The following is a 19449-nucleotide window of genomic DNA, read 5'->3' on the forward strand; positions in this document are numbered from 1 at the left end:
GGGTTTGTTGAGGTACTGTAGTTCATTAACAGGTCTTGAGAGTAATTGATCAGCAGCAATTATGCACTAAGCTGTCACTAAATTATGAAAACAAACCTCAGCCCTACAGAAGTCAGCTAAGCTTTCTATTTGTAAAACCCCCCACCATTCTTCTGCTGGCAATTTCTTCTCATGGGAAAAAGGCAGAAGGACCTATCCAGTGGGTAATCACACACAGCCAGTGGAAAAGCCCAACTTCCCTTCTAAAAATCTCAGGTGACAAACTGCATCCTAATTAACTTTTTTCTTTAATAGCTATTTCAACAGCAGCCTATTCAAAGCCAATGGGAAATTCTTATTAGTTTGTGTGTTAACAAAAAAAGCCAGTCCAACTTATGTGTCTTTGTGAGCAAAGAACATGAAAGAAAACCAGATAAGGCAAAACAACCTCTCTCAAGTGGCTCTTGGAAAATCCTTCTGGAGAGGGAATATAATAAGAATGCACAGAGATCAAAATTGAGGAACATACCCTTTTAATTTGTATTGCATTCAAAGCAACTTGCCTGTGAGCTTGCACACAAGCCAAACTAAGGGACCTCATCTGCAAAAACAGGTATCCACATTGAGAATTTTATTCCTTTCTGTCAAATCAAAGTGGTGGTGGGTTTTTTTTTCTTTAAAACAAGTGTAAAAATAAATGAAAAAATTATTATTAAAAAAAAAAAAACCAAACAAAAACCACACCACACAAGAAAAAATTCTGTGAGCTTTGCAGCCAAAGATATTACTTTATTCAAACATCAGCTTCAATACATAACAAACAAAACTGGATAAGGCTATGGGCATGTAGAAAACAAGAAGTTAGATAGCAATTCCAGAAAAAGATTCACAGTAATAATTCTTGTTTAATAATATGTGTGCAGCAGTTTCTCATGAGAAATTTAAAGTTAACTTTCCTTGTATAGTGATTCATGAGTAAAAATGGTTTTGTTGGCTGGCCTGCATTGAAGAAAGTGACTCTCACCAAGAGGGAAAAGGATATTTTAGGAACGTTTGGAGTTGTCTGTTGTACCAGAATGCAGAGCAGTTTCTGCTGGGATGTTATTTATAAACCCTGTTGCATTTGTAACATACAGGCTATATGACTCATCAAAACTTAAAAGAGAATAAAATCTTGTTTCTGTGTTCACTTTAAAGATAGTGGTCTGACTTGGCAAGCAGAAGTTATCTGAAAGCACCAGAAGGACAGCATTGTTTCAAGACTATGCAAATCAAGTGTGGGAAAGTTGCACCTTAAGTAAATAAGAGCACTAGTGCATGTCTGGGCAGTGAGTGGGAGGCAAGAGACTTAGAAAGAGAAAGGAAAGGAAAAAAAAAAATCTGGAAACAAAGCCTGTTGTTCTGACTAGGAGACAGCAACCCCTACAAGGCATGTTTATTCTGATGACAGAAGCACAAATCACTGGTAGCCCTGACTGACTCGCTCCTCTCACCATCTGCCCCCCCCCATACTTCCTACTACTTGCTAGGCTTTTTCTTTTTTTTTTTTTTTTTAATTAAAAAAAAATTTAGTTTCGGTGTTCTGGGGGTAAACCAGCTCATATCAGTGCTGCTAAAGGTTAAAAATCACTGAAGGACCGACAGCAGTTCATCTTGCAGCTCCACTTTCACTTTGCCACAGCTCTTGTGAGGATGAGAAGTTCCTTCCTACCTCGCTGTCAGAATGTTCCTTGATGATTTTTGTTTGTTTGTTTGTTTGCTTTGAAGCATAAGTTACAGGGTCAGAGAAAACAAATTAACCAGTGTGGCTATTTAGGCTGAATTCTTATATGACAGCCTGCCAGATACCCCAGATTTAGTTCCTGTTTGAACTCCAGTCCACTTCATGAAAAAATTTTCAGCAACAGAGAATCCACCAATATGCTTGTCAGGTAGAGAAATGACTTTCTATTCCTTCAGACTTCTGAGTCTTATTCATGAATACCCAAACTTTACTTTTAACCCTTCCTACACAGGATCAATATCAACCTTTTGTAACCTCAGAAGCCCTCAGCTGTAAACAGATGTGATAAAGGGTTACATGCAGCAGCTTGGAAGCTGCTTGTTGATAAAGAATATCCACATTTAATATCCACTAACCCTCTAAGGGTAAGGGATAGAACCTCCCCGTGCTGTAAATATTTTATTTATATTTTAAGACATTCCAAATATTTAGTTGTTGGGCTATGGGTAAAATCTGCTTTTCATTGTCCCCTTGCCAGGACAGAATGGACTTCAAAGCATGGCAGCAAAATTCAGCATTCATGGAGCCTACTGACAAGATTTCATCCCAGCCATTAACCTCTCAGCACTGGGAGCCTGGCTCACAATGGCAAAGGATCCGAGAGATTTAACTAATCCCATTCTAAAGAATGCTTGACTTTTGCCTACTGATGGAAGAAACCTGGGGGTGGGAGGGAAGAAGGGGGAAACAGTGAAAGGGAGAAGGGGAGAGAAAAGCCACACTGTACTTCAAGCTTGGAGTTGAAAAAGCCTGTTAATCAGGCTGGGGGGAAAAAACATACCCAGAAAACATTTGCACTATTTATGCAGAAACAATTAGTTAGTGCTCATTAGGCAGCATTCACAGGATTTATCCCATACACCCCCCCCCAGTGCCACCATTTCACAAACCAAAAGCTTCTTAAAATTATCAGTGCATTAAAAGCCTGCTCCCCCCTTATTCTGGGCAAGTCAGCATGAATAATGTGCCTTGGTCAAAAACACGACTCCCAAAACACCCTCCCTGCCCAATCCTGTTGTGTTTAGCATCACTTGTTTAATTAGTTGGGAAGGACTGGGGGGGAGGGGGAGCAGAGGAAAGGAGGGATAGGAAGCATTTACCTGCACTCTCCTGGAATTGTGCAAGAACCATGCTTGGGGCTACATCCCTGACGACAAATAGCTGTTAAAACAACAAAAAAAAAAGAAGAGTATCAGCACAGTATCAGCAACTGCCACTTTCGGCACCTTCACATTGTGGGAATGTTTTAATCTCTAATCACCATTGTAATCCTACTAAATCCAAGGTTTTAACAAGTCTCTTGTATCAAATCTATGGGAAGGAGCCCCAAGGTGGGTGACTCTCTGTGACAGGAAATAGATCAGCTTTTTCTTTTTATAGGAAATTATTTCTCTGCCTTTTCAGAGGAACTGTACCTAGTGCTGCTCAAAGAGCTGTTTCTGTGCAGGAGAAACCATCCCACCCCAGAGAGCTCAGGGCACTTCTAGGCTACAGGTTTCCCTTCTCTGTCTGCTGCAGGTGAACTGGGCCACTCTCCCTGGCTTTGCACCTAATTCAAACCAGCTTCTGACTACTCTGGATTTAGCTTTGGCCATATATCTGAACACACAGGATATTAAGATGAGCATTGATTCAAATTGCAGGTAAACTCAAATCAGCAAGACATGCTGATAAGTCTGTTCCTAAGTCCTACTTTCTCCTTCTGAAACTACTTAGGAAGCTGCCATTCCCTAATAAACATGTTAAACATGATCTCAGGTAGAAAAAACAGCCTGGGACTTTTTAAACACCAAAGCTTTACACTTGCCAGGTCAGCTCTAAAACAAGTCTCTCCTTCCTGCTTGTCTTGAAGTTCTGCACCAAAGGGGAAATCCTTTTTGAAGTCAGCAGCAGAATTCCCATTGAAGTCAGTGGGCTGGGTTTTCTTCCCAAGGGCAAAGATGTGGATAATCAGAGAAAGAACACATCTGCTAAGTGCCCAGTACTCGTCAGGCCTCTCAGAGATTTTAACACAAGGCAGAAACCAGTCTTCTCCTGCCCCTGGTTCTCTGTGTAAGAGCTGGTCGCTGTGCCACCAGTCCTTAGCCCTAATGCAACCTGGATACAGTGCCCTCAAATGCCACCCAAGGCCAGCGGTCCCTTGGGGGCTGACCATTTGTCACAAACCTTTGTTGCACTCTGGTCCCATCCAGCCTTCCAAGCAGGTCTTGTTGCCGTTCTGGTCGCAGGTGTGGTGAGTGAAGAAGTCATCCCTCGGTCGACAAAACTTGTTGCAGCCAAAGCCATAGTAATGCTCTGCACAAGTCACACGGATTTGATACTCAAAGTGGGCAACTCCTGCGTTGTGTTTCAGAGTCTGCCACTGGCGGCTGGGATTGATCATTCCAGAGTGGGAAGCCTTCTCAATGATGCGATCGGGATCTACGAGTCAGAGGAGATGTCAGAGTTAAAACTGCGTTTAGGTATCGTCATTAACTCCCACATCACAGCTCTGCAGCTTCACAGGCAAGACTCTCTGAGGCAGCCAGTTGGTTTTATTAATTTTCTGTTTTAGAGAGTCAGATAAGGCTGCCCTGGAGCTACAAACCATTAAGTGAAACACGCACGCAGCGTTATCAAACCGAACAAAGCTGGAAATCAAAAGAGGCTGTTCAGTTCCTGCCAATCACTCGTCCCTTTTGCAGTGTAAGGGCATCCAGTGAGAATCACACAGTTGTGATTAGGGAAAATTCAGCTGCTTTTGCTTCTAGCTCCAATAGGTCGGTACAAAATGTGGTTTTCCCTGCTTCTCCATTAATGGCGCTGGTTTTGTTTTCGACTGGAATATTGACAAAACCATCACACTACAATAGCCTAATAAAGCCATGTCTACAAACTGAATGCAGGGACTGCAGAAGGTTTGCAGCCTCCTGTGCAAACACTGAATTGAAAACTGGCTACTCCAGCATCCAGATGACATCAGCAATCTCACCAGGTTTTGGCTGAGGAACACCATGGAAGTTCTCTCTTCGGATGTCAGCTGACAGTAAAACATCAAGACCATCAGAGCTCAAAGCAGAAAACTCAAACTGCTGCATCTGTGTGCTATAGATTCCCTTTCCCTCCACAGGGCATTTCAAACTTTAGGCTTTGCACACGACATTTAGTTCCAGCAGAAGCCTTCTGGCTTTCAGAGCCCCACAACTGTCAAAATTATGGCTTGAAATAATAATATTTCACATTAGCTCGGAACATTGTATATATCTGCGGTATTTCACTTTGTAGTCCAGGTCTTGTGACTCAAACGATCTGACAATGCCTTACAACCTGCTGCGAGCCAGCACTTGACTGCTGACTGAAAGTTTATCATAAAACAGCCAAGATATCCTCACAGACATAGTTCAAACCCAACAATAAGTACACAGGAGCACAGTCCAGCAATGGAAGAATTTTAGGTAGAAGGGCACTTTGCCAGTGATGTGTTAGAAAGCAGCGTGTGAAGTGCTGGCACATCTGAGTGCTAAGAATTAAAATGTACTGGTGTGCAGCTCTTTCTTCCAACAACTACAAAAGAACATGGGGAATTTTACATAAGGCAGAGCCGAAGGCTAATGAAGTCGCTACACAAACCTTAAGATGACACATGGTCAGTTTTTAATCAAAAATAGTTTTAAATTCATTGCTAAGGACCTTTGATTTGCAGCTTTCAAAAAAAGAACTTCCCTACAGGCTCCTCAAGCCTCAGATACCCATTACTGATGCACCACTAGACCCTGCCTGCCTGTCTGCAGTTTTGAATGACATTAAGTCAAAGCACAAACTCATAAGAGAGTCAATAGCCAGACATCCTGAGTATTTGCCCATTTTTGGGGGTGTTCATGGCTTGAGACTACAGCATTCAAGTGTTTTACAGTGTGAAATTCAGGGCAACAACTTCTTATTCACCTTCTGGTATTTCTGGTTCTATAATATTTTCTATTTAAATCAGTTTTTATTATTCATTGGCACTAAGCCCCCAACCCCACATCTATGTGTCAGCCTTTCAGATGCGCACAGGCCTTTATTAATTTACATCCCATTCACAGGTTATGTAGATGCCTAAGGACTTTTCCATACTGGTACATCCAGAGCAATATCATGTCCTGCAAGTGCAGGTGTAAGGCTCTGAGATCTCATCAGCAAGACTATTGACTAATTCTAAGAGGCACTTAAGCAGATGCATATCTACTCCTCTCGAATGGGGCTAGCCTGGCAATTAGAGCTCCACTCAGGCGTGCTGGAGGTGGCTCTGCTGCACTTGCCAGGATACACCCCATCCACAGCACAGCTGGAGAGCAAATGCACTTCCCAAAATACCCAGTGTGCATAAAGACATCCTATCTCTTGGGAGTGAAACACCTCTTGGGAGTAAAACACCGCTCTCCTTCTTTCCCGTAAGAGGCAGGAGAAAGGGGGAATGACACTCAGTTCTGCAAAACAACCCCCCCTCACACACACACACACACACACTCACTCTTGCTTTTCCAGTCTTTTCCTGTTCCCCATTGGGAACATACCACTGACAGCTATTTCAGTCCTTGGCACCAGAAAGGCAGTCGCCTTGGAAAAGGGATCTTTCCTCTTGTCTCTGCTCTATCATTCTTCTCCAATCTGCCAGCTCATTAGGAAGCCTGTCCTTGCTGAACATCCATGGCATCTCACTCCAACCAGTCTCTTTGGAGACCTTAACCACAAGCTGAACTCAAATGGAAACACCCTTATAAGTCCTCTGGACTTCATTATTTTGTAAGGGCTCAGATGAAATCCAGCTGCAATTTCCCTTTGGATCATGGATAAAATGTCTTCCCTTTGATACGCATTACAAAACTAAATCCATCCATCTAAATTCAAGCGAGGTCTCCCAGGTTTAAGATCCCTTTCCGTCAGCCATCACCCACAGTTTTCACAATGAAGCCTTGGCATGTTCCTTCTTGTACAAAACCTTCCCCACCCTTGCCTATTCCCACTTACACAAGGGTGCTGACCCAGACTCCAGGGCAGGCATTGCAACAACCCTGCCATTCTTAGCCTGCACCAACCTCGGTCTAAGTTTTATAGGAAGCAATCCCAAGGCAGCAGACTGGCTAAGTAAATAAAAAGCAGCAGTCAGCCAGGCTTGAGAGAAAGGGATCTTCTGAACTCCCCTGCCATCCTCTGACTCAGAACCCCATGCTTTGATAGGAAGGTTAGAGGAAGTATTAACCCATTAGGAATTGATGAAGTGGAAGGGAGAGGCTTTCTGTACATCTTGAGCTTCTGCTCTGCGCTGTCAGAGAGTCTGCTGGTTTCATTCACTCCTCGTGGCTACACTTCAAAGCTATTAATCTCTCTTTTTATTCAGTGGGCAACTGTATCAAAGGTTTTAGGCGCAAGGAAATGAGATTTTCACTGCCCACCTTTGCTTTTCAGTGCCCCATTGTCTGGAGATTATAACTATGCAGCATCAGGAAGCAAAAACGACAACAACAACAAAACCCCCAGACTCCTCTGAGCAGTTTGGGTGGCCAAGGACACCACAGTTATTTTTGAAAGTCTTTGTTTCAGACAACTTCCAGCTATGGCTTGGTTTACATTGTGCTGGAGTCTCTTATGCCCGACTGGAATTCACATGCAACTGATACCAGTAATTTACCACAGCTCTTTGCCATAGTCTGAGTTGCAATGTCAGCCCCATTAGCTTTATGTAGGAAGTAACAGTAGCAAGATGGCAACTAGACAAGAACCAGAGTAAGAAAAACCATTTGAGTTGAATCTTGGCTCCAACAAAGCGTGATTCTCATCAACTTCAACAGGGCCAGAATTTAACTGCAAGCCACTCTTGGAAGTGAGACAAGAGAGAGTATGTGGTAAAGGGAACGTAGGAGTGGAATGTAGAGGGGGAAGGAAGCTTCCACTCCAGGATCTCCTAACAACTGCACTGATCAGAGGATGCTAGAGCTATTGAGAAGTTGCACAAAGCTTACTAAACCCACTTTTACTGCTGAGAGCTCTCACAGGGTCCTTACAATTCAGTGGCAATTACAGTAAAAGAAACTCCTGGACATCAAAAAAACCCCCCACTCATCACGTTACATGATGACAATTGTTTAGTTCTAATCATTTTCTTAACTAGTTCTTCAAGACTTATTCTTCAGCTCTGGGAAAGCTGACTGTAAGTCAAGCAAAGAGGCACAAAGGAACAGCTTTGTGCAGTGCAGTGACTGAAGTGACCTACAGATGGATGAGTGACAGCAAAGCTAGAGCAGGAATGCAGATCAGGAACATATGCAAGAACATGTCTGCACTTGGTCAAATGCACTGCTGAGAAATGAGGCAATTTTGTCTGAAGACAATTGTACTTCCAGAACATGAAAGCAAAGAAAGGGTTCATTGTGTAGCTTTGGAAATGCAGTTGTTTCATGAAAAAAGATGAGCTCTAATAATAGTAAAAGTGGCAGAGACCCAGTCTGAAGAAATTCTCAGATCCTACTATAAACACGACTTTCATTTTGAATTCAGGCATCTCCCATTTTTAATACAACATTGCTGCTGCAGCATCTATTTTCTTCTTCTCCATAAAACACTCCATGGCCAAGAAGTTTCCCAGCCACTGCTCCATGACTGGGGTAGAGCCTGGAATCACAGGTACTGCCACAGTGCTGAACGTGGCTGGCTGAGGCTACCCCTGACAGGTCACAGGAATCAACTGCAATGGACAACTGCTTTTCTGGAACTATAAACTAACAGGATATTCCATGTATATTAAAAAAAAAAAAAATACAAAGAACTGCTCAGAAAGGGTCCCAGACTCAAAGACTACCGTGTATTTCAAAGACTACAAGGCCTTTCTCTTGGGAGGTGTGAAGCCCATTTCATTCCTGCCTGGTTCTCACCTGGCATTCCAAGGTGGACTACAAGGAGTTGCTATAAGATTTCTGTAAGATGGGCCACAGTGCTGCTGCTTCCTTGTTGAAGGGAAAGGCTTGTTGTGTCAACAAAAGCTTTATGAGTTCAGATTCACACTCTCTGCTGTGGCTTTTACCACACACTCTGTTCAAGCCTTAGAGTGAAGATACAGCTAATTTTGCCCACCTCCTTCAGAAACAACAGGCAAAAAGCAGAACAGCTCATATGCCAAGAGACCCTGTACAGCTTCCTCTGTCAACAGGAAGAGCTTTGCAGAACCTTTCTGAGACCAACCAAAGACATTCCAAGCAAAAGATTCCCACCCTTGGTTTCCAGCCAGCTCTACCAGGTCGTGTTTGGTAAGTATTTTTCAGCCCCTGAGTATAAATCCCTAGACATCCAACTCCCAAGGAAGAGCTGGCAGTCACTCCTATTTGTCATCTACAGTTATTAGATGGATATCTAGACCAAATCTAATGGAGATTTTATGGTTTTCTATTATTTTTTTTTTTTAAGCTGCACGTTCAGTTTTCAGAAGTAAAGAGAGAGGTCTCAAGTGAACAGGACTTAGGCTTCTAAATATTATACTTAATTAAAAAAAGAAAAAACTCCAAACAAAGAAACCTGAATAAATCCCTTGGCTTTTAGTCTCCCTAAGGAGAGAGAAGGAATTAACAGCATCTATTTTTAGGCAAACTGTTGGTGCCTAGGTGAGTGAGCTACTCACCCTCTGCAGGCAAAAAGGGAGACAGGCTGCTGCAGAGCCTGGAGGAATTGCTCCAAACTTTTTGAGGGAGAACTTTTCCCTCCCTCTGCGCTCTAATTCACAACAAGCTGGTTAAACTACCAGAGGCCTTTCAGTGCACGGGAAGCAGAGGTGTCCAAACGAAGTAAACCAGTGGAATGAATACTTACTTGTGGAGTTATCATTGTAATCCCATGCCTCCACAAGCAACGTGTAGGATCTCTGCAAAAGAGAAATAAGAGTTAGTTTCAAACCCACACATGACTTAGGAAAAAAAACAAAACAAACCAAACCCCCCAAAAAACCAACAAAACCCCCATTTTAATTAAAAAGAAAAATTATGGTCTCTGCCCCAAAGCCGAACACTTGGAAACATAAATAGGTAAAAGATTATACTTGAGGCAAACGCGATCTTCTTGAGAGCCTGTAAGCTACCTTATCCAGTCTGACTTAGAAGACCTTTCACCTCGGATAGCTCATCTTTGCCATCGTCAAAGCATCTTATGTGCTCAGCCGGGGAGCGCAGCCTTTGACGCTGCGCCTCGAAGGCACGAAGCGCCGGGACAGCATCAAAAACAACCCCAAACCGAACCCCCGCTTCTCGAAAAACTGCTTCAAAAGGATTTCGGCTACAGAAAAGCGGTCTTGATGTCCCTTCCCCCCAGCCCTCCTGAAAGCAAGAAGTGTTGCTAAGATTACCGCGCCCTGCCTTGACAGCGCGATCTCCAGGGACTTGGCTTTTCAGCGCCCCCTTTGAAAGCTTTGTCTGCGCGAGGGCCATCGCGGCTCCCACAAGTATCAGGTAACGGAGGGAAGGACTGATGGATACGGGAAGGGGGTGGGGTGAGAGAGAAGCCTTTGTAAAACAAAGGCTAAGAGCAGACTCTTTGGAAGAGCAGGGGAAGGGAAGCCGCGCTATCCACCCCGTGTCACAGCTACAGATGCTCCGAGCTGCCAATGAGCTCTCCAGCACTCCAATAATAATAATCATAAGCATAAACCGACTGAAGTGACTCCACGGGCTGGAAAAGTGCCAGCTATTACATCTAAGCCACCTTTATCTTCAATCCTAACTTGAGAACAAGGGCCATTAAAACATCTTCTCCTCCTCCAGCTCCACTCCGAGATATTATTATCCCAGCTGTATCTTTCAAAATTGCCATGTCCAAACTTACACAATGATTCAAAACCAAAACAAAACACCACCCTTCCAAAAAAAAAAAAAATAAAATTGAAAAGTAAAAAGTGTAGTAATAACTACAGATAAGGCAATAAATGTAACATCTTTTTGGAGAGGACAACGGCAACAGAACAAAAACTCTCTGTGAAGGGTTTTGATGCTTTGCCATAGCAGCTGTGCATCGTAAGGTTTATTTCTTCTTAATTGTGTCTGTATCTGTGCTCAGTCACAGCCTTCTCTGCAACAGAAACCAAAGTGCAGATCCGAGAGTGAGCTGCTACAAGGTGCAAGGGCAAGGCAGACCTCAGATTCCTTAAGAGAAGAGGAAACAAAAAAGAAGGGGAAAAAAAAAAAAAAAAGAGCTGCTTTCTCACGACTGGACACAGCATGCAGCCTCTGAATGGAACCCTAGTTTGTGATGGACACCGGCTTGCAATATAGCCTAAATATGTTTCATATTCAAAGCAGACCGGGATTCCATTCTGTTCACTGATAACTGTGGGAAAATGCTTCCAAAAGTAAGCAAAGCTGGGCAAGCCGAGACATGCACCCAAACTTCTATGCAGAGGCTCCATTGGCCCAAACCATTTTTGGTTAATATTTCATGAAAAGTGATTTGTTACTATTCTAGACCAAAAGTCTGACAACTTGAAAGAAACTCTGAAAAGACAGCACGATCATCCAACACTGTTTAAAAGAGATTTAAGAAGTCCTTACACAAGTCAGTGGTAAAAAAAAAAACAAAACAAAACAAAACACAAAACCAAAGCAAACAAACAAAACCAGAATAGAACTCCCCAGCCATATTACAGATGCAGATTGCACTATCTTGGGTGCTTCCTCAGTGGTTTAATTACCAACATTATGCAGTACAAGCACAACATGTTACTGCAAGCTTGAAAAAAAATATTATGATATAGAGAATGAATTATGGCAACCAGCACTACTTCCAATAAAGTTAAGGATGTTTTCCTTTCGGCCTTGCATAATTGTTTTGGAAGATATTTTGTCTAAACTCATAGCAACAGTTCCCTGCTGGTTCTCAGGACTGTTTACCAACACACCTAGCCCTTAAGGAAAGGAAAGGCTGAATCCTCGCTCTGAGTGCTACTGTTGCTAGATACTTGTGTGACCACTTTCCAACACCACACAGGAGTTCGTTTAAAAAGAGGAGATGCTTATCTGCATGAAAACAAAATGCAGGGGGAATAGCCCTACCCTGGCAATTCCCTTGTTTCCATTTGCCCCCTCTCACCTCGTCTGAGTATTTTAAATGAAGAATCTCTGTCCTGAGAAGGGATGATACAAAGAATGGCATTTGAGCTCTTGGCTCAGTCCTTCTCAGCATGGGGGGGAGGGGGGAAACCAAAAACCCGCAAGACTTTGTGTTCAAGATGGGACACTTTTAAACAAAAGACACACAGACACCCAGAGCCTCCCTCAACAATCCAACTATCACATACCTCTAGTTAATTCCCTCACCCCTCAAAAAATGCAGTTCTGTGCAAAGCTGCACTGTTGAGATTTTTTAAAAGTGCATATCATCCCCACTCTATAGATCAGCGATTCAGATATCTCAGGAATGACTGCTTACACCATGGAGGTTTAAGTTTTCCCATGCCCATAGATGACCTCTGCCCATCTTTGAATAAATATATATATCCAGACATGAGAATTCCACATCATGCACCTTATTCCATCAAAGCAATGTCCTTGGCAACAAGGCAGCAGTGAACTTTCCAGAGTCACACCCAATTAGCCACTGTAAACCTGAGCTTGACCAGAAGGCAGGGATTGTGGCTGGAGAGGAAAGGCAGCTTGAAAGGAACAGTCAGTTTGTACACTTTGCAGAACATCCACAGTCTGATCAGCCCAGAGGACTGACTGAAAGGCAGCAAAACTCCTGTGAGTTAAGGTAGGAGAGGATGGAAACGGTCAAGTGCATACTCCAAAAAACAAAGCAAGCACCAACGTGTAAGAGTTATTTTCCTCAATGACAAGACACCACGATTTAGTCTTGATCCACTGATAACACAACCCAAAAAACTGTGAAGACCCTGAAATCCATCAGAAACCGTCCCTTTTAAGGGTCTGAAAGGGCAATGCAACCTCTTTGATGGTTATTTAAATGAAATGCTGGCAGCTCCCGGTAAGCAGGTGGTGTTTAAAGCTCTCTGTTTGATTACCTTCTTCCCTCCCCTCATCCAGACATCCACCCAAAAGAGGTGCTTTTGTACTTTGGCTTCTAAAGGCTCTCTGCAAGTCAGAGGGCCAGGGATAGATTAAAACATCCAGCACTTGGTGGAAGGACTGCCTCCTTTTCCAAAGAGGTTGCAACTAGTCCAACTTCTTTCCCTCCTCTCCTTGTGGTTAGAGCATGCAAAAGCTTTGCTGAGCATGTGAAACCATGACTAGACAAATGCAGTGGGAAGTTTGCATCCAGAGTGCTGCGCCTGCTCCTCCTCTGCCAAACAAGGAGAGCAGGTTAAGCCCAGTAACGTTCTCCTCACGCCCTGCCAGCCCTGCACAGCTGTGAAGAGCAGTTTGAGAAGGTGCTCACGCCCTGTCTGCATCCCAGGGACAGCCAGGGCACTGTCACAGCAGGACACAGCTCACTGCCAAGAGGGCTGGCAACCTCCTCCCTACAGCTGGAAGGGGGTGGGAGAGGGAAGAGGGAAACTGAGGCACGTTCCAAAGTGCCCAGGGGCATCTCTGAGCAGGGTTAAAGCCAGTCACAAACCCACTTCCTCTAAACATCAGCAGGACTTTCACTCGGTACCTCTGTCACACTGTGAGAAGTTACGATGACGCTCCACAGACACATCACAGCGTCACACCACCAGCCTGGACAACTGAATGTTCCTTCAAAGGAGCTAAAGGCAACTGGCTCCTCATCCAGATGACATGTGAACCATCCAGATGACACGGGGAAAAAAGCCCCCGAACACCCAAGGTTTTGGGTTCCAGATGGGACGCTTTTAAACAAAAGACACACAGACACCCAGAGTTTCAGAAGAGTAGCAACAAAACATATTTTGGAAAAGGAAGAAAACCACCTAACCCTCTTAACCTTTTGTCAAGTGGAACATCATCAGGAAGCTCCTCTTTGGGACAACCTACGTAAGGACGAGGCAACACCCTACAAAGCTGTTACTCTCCTGACTCTGCCTACATAAACCCAGCCTAAGCCATGGCAACGTCATGGCCAAGAGCTCAGCTGAACCCCGAGCAGGCAGCCCGGCCAAGAGCCTCATCAGAATATGCCCACACAAAAACACAGCTCCTTTAGCCTTCCTTCAGTGCTGCCAGTGCCAGTAAACACTGCACAGCCACGTAAAGGAGAGGACATGAAAACAAATTTAACTATAGCAGCGGCTTCCAGGAGAGATTTTCCCCCATCCTGCCTTGGCTTGTGCCAATGAAGTCAAGACCTTCACTGCAATACAACTGCCACCCTCCTGCCAGATGATGAAGGACACAAAAGTACCGCTATCCAAACTATGCATACGCTTAAGCATCCAGTAAACCAGGCTGATCTCTGATCTGGCAAGCCTGCTGGAATAATGAGTATCCTGTGAATACATAATGTGCTGAAGTTGCCATTGTGTGAAGTAAGTCCATGGTTTGTCTGGGAGCCGAGCAATGCTGAGTCTACTGCTGCTTCCTGTTGCTTGTCCTGTATTAGCATTATTTTTGGATAGGCCCCATTATGTTCTGTAATCCTCACTGCAGTCAGTATGGCCACTCTATTGTTCTTGGTTAATATTAGCAGTCAATGCCTCTGTCTGGGTGGCCGGACTACAATGTATTCCAATCATAAAACTAGCATGGCATTAATGGAACAATGTACTGGGGTAGAGGGGGGGGGAGACTTGGGGTCCTCCCTCCTCCCCTCCTTTAAAAAAAAAAAAAAGAAAAGAAAAGAAAAAAAAAGTATAGTAGCTTTTTTTTTCCTTTCTTTTTAAATTAATGATTTTAAGTGATCTCAGCTACCAGGGTGCTTCATACTAGAGCAGCATTTTAATCAGCACCTTATCTAGTTACAGAGTTATTTTCTCACGGAGCCCCACTTGTCAAAGAGCAACAGATAGGCCAAAATGTCAATGGTTGCTTTCAAGCTTCCCCAACAAGCAGATTACCTGCTCTTATCAGTCCCCCTACCTGTTTAAAGCATCCCACTGATAATTAAATGCACCAGTTACAAAAGGGTGGCAAGGTTAATAGAGAGAATACCTAGTAGCCAGCCAAGCAAAACAGTCAGGTTCACATGGAGCAAGCCTGAACAAGAAGCCTTTCTACTTATTTACCTAAGTGCCTAAGAACTGGGTCGAGCTGGTGAAGGACTCTGGATGTTTGACTATTTACAAACCACTTTAACCACTTCTATCCACTTTTTGCAGTTTCTTCTGAACACTACAAGAATAATGGGTGTAATTTATGCTGCAGAGCAGTGACCACAGAACCATGAGCTCCACAGACTAACAAGACACGAACTCAACAGCTTCTAGTTTTGATATCTTTCCCTGTGTTAAGGCATATGGGTTACCAAATAAATTATTAGAACTGAGTCCATTAAACTTCTACTCATCAACAGAAATTCAAAGGCAAGTTTAGTTTCAGTTTCAAAACCAATCCTGCCATTTGTATTATCTACAGGGATACCTTATCTACAGAGAAATGCTTTTCAGAACTGTAGCTTAAGGCTCTTGTTTTGCAGGGCATCAGAACTCCATTAAGAACTGAAGTTGGGATAAACAGCTCAGATCCAACTTCCCCAGCTTCAGAACCAGCTGACTTCTATTCCAGCCTCCAGCCCACAGTGAAGCAGTGTGTTCCCTGGGCTGAACTAGAACTTCAGGCATAAAGCATCAATTTTATGCAATTCACTTTCAGACACACTGACTTCCAGCTGCATAAACAAGCTGACAGTGCTGGATGTACGTAGTCTGAGAAAGTTTAGGAATAAGCCTCAGTGCCAGGCCCAATCCAGCTGCCACTGAAGTTAAACTGGAGCAGGCCTTTATTCTAACAAGAACAAAAATTCTGGGAGCAGGCAGGATGAGGATTTGTTTTTAGACATATTATGGTAATATAGTCAAATGGATTTACCAGGGAGATGAAGTTCTGAACTGGCTGGAACATAAATAACTCCTAAGAACATGTAAGAAGCCCAAAAACTCCAAATGGATGCATCACTTCTCTGCAGTCCTGGGAAAAAACAGCCTTGTGATGCTAATTATGCTTCAGATGTCACTTAATACTCCCAGCTCTGCACTGGATAGTAATCCTAGGCAAAACACTGCACTTTGAGTGCTGAAGATTTAATCTTAAATTATTAATTCAGCAATAAATGACAGAGTGTGGATTTGATTAATATGCATTTTGTTATTATAAAAATTTCTTCTGATCTGCCCATGCTCCAAGATGACTTATCATGAATTCTTCAAGAAAAGCTCCAACAATATCTACCACTTGCTTCTACAAGTTTTCAAAAAGTTAACTGAAGGAAGAGAAAAACAAAATCAAACTCCAAATTTTATTCTTATGACTGTGACAAACTGGGTTGAAAAGGGAAAAAAAGAAAAGCAGCTGAATGAAGTGATATTTTTCTCTCAGATTCAAAAGTCTGTTACTTTAATATCAGCTGCAGATTAGTATTTTGGAAGACAGGGGGAAAAAGTTCACAAAGCTTAAAAAATACTAAAGCTCTTTCATCATGTCTTTCTAGCCAGAAAAAACAATGCCTACCCAGAAAACATATTTTACATCTTCAGGAACCAGCAGCACTAAGGTTTGTCATTAAAAAGGGGAAAGGCTGACTATTGTATTTTTTAGCATAAGGTTGAAACAAGACATTCAAAACTCTTTTTAATTGTGTTTTATGCTAAACTCCTTCAGGTGCTGGAGGGTTTTTTTCCACCTCAGTTGTTTCCTGGTGTGTTGGTACAATTGGCCCCGATATTAAATAATTACAAGGATCATAATTTCAGGATAAACAAGCTGTTTGAAATTGGAGCTATGCATACCAAAGGAATTGCCAAGTTTGACCTTCTTACTCATAGTCTCGCCAAACCCCCAAAAGATCTTTCTTTACATAAAAGCAAAGTTTGGTGCTAAGTTTTGCTTAGTTAATTGATGCTCAGCTCCCTTAAGGTACAGCACACATCACACTTTGGGTTCTTTAAGAAAGCCAGGAGATTTGATTGATGTCAGAGAAGAACATGTGTCTGCCACGAAACAAAACTTGTTGAGACAGACTTTGACAAGTGGAACATGGAAATCCTTTTGTTCCATGCTTTTTTATATGGCTTCATAAAGCCAAGCTTGCCTGTCAAGAAAGTCAGTGAAGTCTCAAAATGAATGCACGGAGGAAGCCTAAGTCCATTTTATTTTTTTTTTTTTAAATCATCATCACTATTGTTTCAATTTACTGGAAGAATTACCAGCTACTGCAGGGGCAGCTTTTTGATCCACTCCAGTTCCTTTATGCTGCTCTGCTGCCCTGTTTCCTAGCAACTTCCTCAAACCTCCCATCACTTAAATTAATTCATGGCCCACCATCTCCACACCCATTACTCACAGGGGCACATATCAAAACTGACAAGAGCAAACCACATAAGTTATTAATAAGACTCTGACACTTCAAATCTACATTACAACTACAAGCCCACTCTAACAATACAGTTAAAGGAGCCCATTCTCTCTCCTTCCTCTCCTACATGATGAATAAAGGCCTCTAATGCAATACACCTATTTTTCACAAACAGCATAAGGGGGCAACTTGACATGGGAAGAGGGTTTTGTAAGTATTTTTTTTTTAAAGTAGTCAAGGCAACAAGACTTCTTAATGTTACTGACTCAAGCTGGAACATCCAAGAAAAGGCTCCCTCAGAGAGCAGAACACAAACAATACGTATTCAGAGATGGGCATGAATTTTCAAGAGCAATATGATTAACATTTTGGTCTTGGTCTTATTACCTTTACTACAATTTTAAGCTGAATGTATTCAAAGCCATCTCTCATGATTAGCCACATGGGTAGATGCAATGCTAACCTCAAGCTTTTACTAAAGTCCACAGTATTCACCCACCTAAAGAAATTTTCTTTTTTACGTTCTGAAATTTCAGCATCAGATTAGAGTTGACTAATTAAGTTTCCTACTTTATCCTTACGGCTTTGAAAACGCCTCAAGTGATTTGTGTACACAATTTTAGGACAAATAAGAGCTTTGCCACATTAGATATTCTTTTGTTCAAATGCCATTTGGAAGTCACAATGGCCAGCATAAAAGCTGTGTCCTGTGGAAGCTAAAGCTGGGAAGGCAGGGTTGATAATTGCAAACAGACTCTCATCAGAGTCTCAAAAAGTGCATTTCTGCATGGGAATAAGCAAGAGTTTGGTTCATAAGCCTGGAATTTTTGGAATAGGGTGTCTGAAGTTGTTGAGTTTTACACGTTTCAAAGGCTGCACTGGGGTTTTGCTGCTGCTGCTGCTCCAGGATTCCAGTGCTGAATTAGACTCAGCAGGACAATAGAAGCATTTCTTTTACTAAGATGCAGACAAGCTTAGGAAACTTCTCCCAGGGTCACCACCCCCCCAAACCCACCCTCTACACACAGATTTCCCTTCCCAGCCCTATGAAGAGAGGGGCTGTTGGAAGCAACACGTTCGATTTTCACACCATTTTTATACACATATCTTCAGATTCAGGGCACTCGAATTACTGGGAGCAGAGAAGGGGGTTAGTTAAAAAAAAAAAATCCTTGATGTACCTGACTTTTCAGAAAAAAAGTCAAAAATCTGCAACACAAGCACTACAGCCATTGGCAGAGCTTCAAATACCTCAGATTTTTACAAAGCCCTTTATCCCTTTGATGGCATATTTGATAACAGTTTTATCTCATTTCACGTTCAGAAAAAAAAAGAAAGAGAAAGAAAGGAAGGACTTGTACTTCCAACAGAGAATACTTTTGTTAACTCTGCTATTGTACTTTGTAATACTATCTCCTTAAAAACGGAGACTTAATTTCTCCCTTGTGCCTCTTCAGCCCTCGATATTCCAGAAGTCACAACTGACAGAGGAGGCAGGTAGGAGGCAGCACAGGACACTTCAAGAACACATGGCTGCCTGCAGCACTTGGCAGCAGGACTACAAAGTGGGTGTCTACACCACAACTGGAGCAGGAATGCTTTTGGGGCGGGCTTTCCCATCCCCCCCCCAAAAAAAAAAAGTCTAGGCTCTCCCAGCAACCAGCCCTTATCCTAGGAAGAGCCAAGCTTTGGAGGGATTGGAGAGTCCACCTCGGCAGCAGGGATAGTGGCAGAGGACAGGAAACAAGATTCACCCCTCCCCTGGTGCAGGGAAGGGCCCTCCTCCCCTCGCAAAAATGACCTTAGGCATCTAGGTTAGGATGACTGGATTTACAAAACTGCTGAGCATCAACATATCCCAAGGCAGTCGGTGGGAAACTGTCTGCTCAGCGCCTTTGGAGAAGGGGTGTGTGGGGGGAAACAGTTTGGTTTCCTAGGTGATCTCTAAATATTAAAAGTTTTAGGAGCAGAAATTTGGGAGCTTTCAGCGTTTGCACCGCAGAGACACCTCGAAAGCCAGACTGCTGTTGTGCACAGGACCCCCCCAGGATCAGTCACCCTCAGTTTTTGCTCGCCTGCTGGGCACGAAAACGGGGCACCTCCTGCCATCCCAGGCCATGGCACTCTTCCATGGCCACAAATCCCATGTCCCCGGAGCCTGCATGTGTGTCTCTGTCCCAGCTGATGGCCATTTTGGAAGGATGGTCCTCGCTTTCTGTGCAGGGAGTTGAGGGCTCCTCTGCAGAGCTGACCATCAGAGACTCAAC

At 43.2% G+C, this 19449-nt stretch overlaps 1 protein-coding gene across 1 annotated transcript in view; it reads right to left on the minus strand.

Moving 5' to 3' along the window:
* The window catches only part of JAG1 (jagged canonical Notch ligand 1), a 35257-nt gene that overhangs the window by 13345 nt on the left and 2463 nt on the right, over positions 1–19449 (minus strand). The window contains exons 3-5 of the mRNA XM_051792773.1: positions 9581–9632; positions 3929–4183; positions 2863–2923 (exon numbers count right to left, since the gene is read on the minus strand). Of these exons, the coding sequence (XP_051648733.1) occupies positions 2863–2923; positions 3929–4183; positions 9581–9632 (368 nt within the window). The remainder of the gene's footprint in view (positions 1–2862; positions 2924–3928; positions 4184–9580; positions 9633–19449) is intronic.

This window comes from Manacus candei, unplaced genomic scaffold (assembly GCF_025592945.1).
Source record: "Manacus candei isolate 608988 ecotype Guabito, Panama unplaced genomic scaffold, ASM2559294v1 h1tg000035l, whole genome shotgun sequence".
Classification (NCBI taxonomy): Eukaryota; Metazoa; Chordata; class Aves; order Passeriformes; family Pipridae; genus Manacus; species Manacus candei.